This window comes from Cyprinodon variegatus, unplaced genomic scaffold (genome assembly GCF_000732505.1).
Source record: "Cyprinodon variegatus isolate N-32 unplaced genomic scaffold, C_variegatus-1.0 Scaffold1814, whole genome shotgun sequence".
NCBI classification, from domain to species: domain Eukaryota; kingdom Metazoa; phylum Chordata; class Actinopteri; order Cyprinodontiformes; family Cyprinodontidae; genus Cyprinodon; species Cyprinodon variegatus.
In genome coordinates this window covers 36,846-38,047 of record NW_015152267.1, presented here as the reverse complement: position 1 = coordinate 38,047, position 1,202 = coordinate 36,846, and the positions used below count along the sequence as shown (strand labels likewise).

Genomic DNA, 1,202 nt, shown 5'->3' with positions numbered 1-1,202 from the left:
GCCAATCAGCTATCAAGTATTTTCGCATTTTCCCAAAATTACTTCAATGGAGTCAGGTTAAAAGACTTCTGGCTGGATGTCAAAATGTCTTTAAAAAAAAAAAACCAAGCGAAAGTCTGGTTTCCTTCCAATTTAAGTTATTTTGTTGTAATATAAGGTAAAATATTTATGTACATATCAGATTGCTTTTGTTGGTTCATGTTTCAAAAATAGTCATCTTATTTTCTCTTTTCTGCAGGGTGACTTTAACCATTCACTTTCACTAAATCCCCTTAAAACCAACCTATCATCCAGGGATGAACCAGATAAATTGATGAATAAAGATGATAAGTATAAGTGTGAACAGTCCCCTGAGGTCCATAAATCCCAAATCAGTCCTAACAGATCTACTATGTCCAACTACACACCCGAGGTGCATGTCATTGCAGACTTTATAATGTAAGTCCAGACCCAAACAAAAAAGGTTTTTCTGTTCCTATAGAAATCTGATTCGCATCACATCCACTTTCTTCACAGGAAGTATCCAGAGATCAGATCTGCAGAGGAACGGGAAAAGTACAAGGCTGTTTTTAATGACCAGTATCAAGAGTACAAGGACCTTCACAGAGACATCATCACCACCCTTCAGAAGTTCAGTGAGCTGGATGCTATGGTGGAACATCTTCCCAGAAAAGGGAAAAGCCTGGAGGTAGAACTTGTTTAAATCCCTACTGATTAACCACTTTCACAATAAAAAATTTCTGACAAAAAGTGTAAAGAAGATATCCAGTTTAGACTCGGAAAACTAATCTTGTACCTGTTTACTTAACAGGATCAACAGAGGATTCAAAATATATTAAAAAAATATCAAGAGAAGAGAAATGTAAGTACAAAAGATGAACTATTTTGCTTTTAACGAGAAAGTTTTCCCTAAAACTAACTGAAGAATATGAAGTCAGACGTCTGTCAAAATGGCAGACATGTTAATAAATACACATGGGAGCAGTTTTAGTAAAACACACGCATGTAAACAACTCTTCGCATTTTAGATGTTTTATGAATTTAGGGCCAAAACCACCAGGCCCCAAATAGGTCCCAACTAGGGGTGGGTATTGCCAAAGAAGTCACGACTCGATTCCAATCACGATTCATATGCCACGATGCGATTCTATCACGATGCATCACGATACTTGACATATTGCGATGCATCGCGATGCATTGCG

At 37.2% G+C, this 1,202-nt stretch overlaps 1 protein-coding gene across 1 annotated transcript in view; it reads left to right on the top strand.

Moving 5' to 3' along the window:
- LOC107104597 (MARVEL domain-containing protein 2-like) overlaps positions 1-1,202 on the top strand; it is a 12,138-nt gene that overhangs the window by 7,211 nt on the left and 3,725 nt on the right. Inside the window, exons 3-5 of the mRNA XM_015404628.1 lie at positions 239-438; positions 517-688; positions 812-862. Of these exons, the coding sequence (XP_015260114.1) occupies positions 239-438; positions 517-688; positions 812-862 (423 nt within the window). The remainder of the gene's footprint in view (positions 1-238; positions 439-516; positions 689-811; positions 863-1,202) is intronic.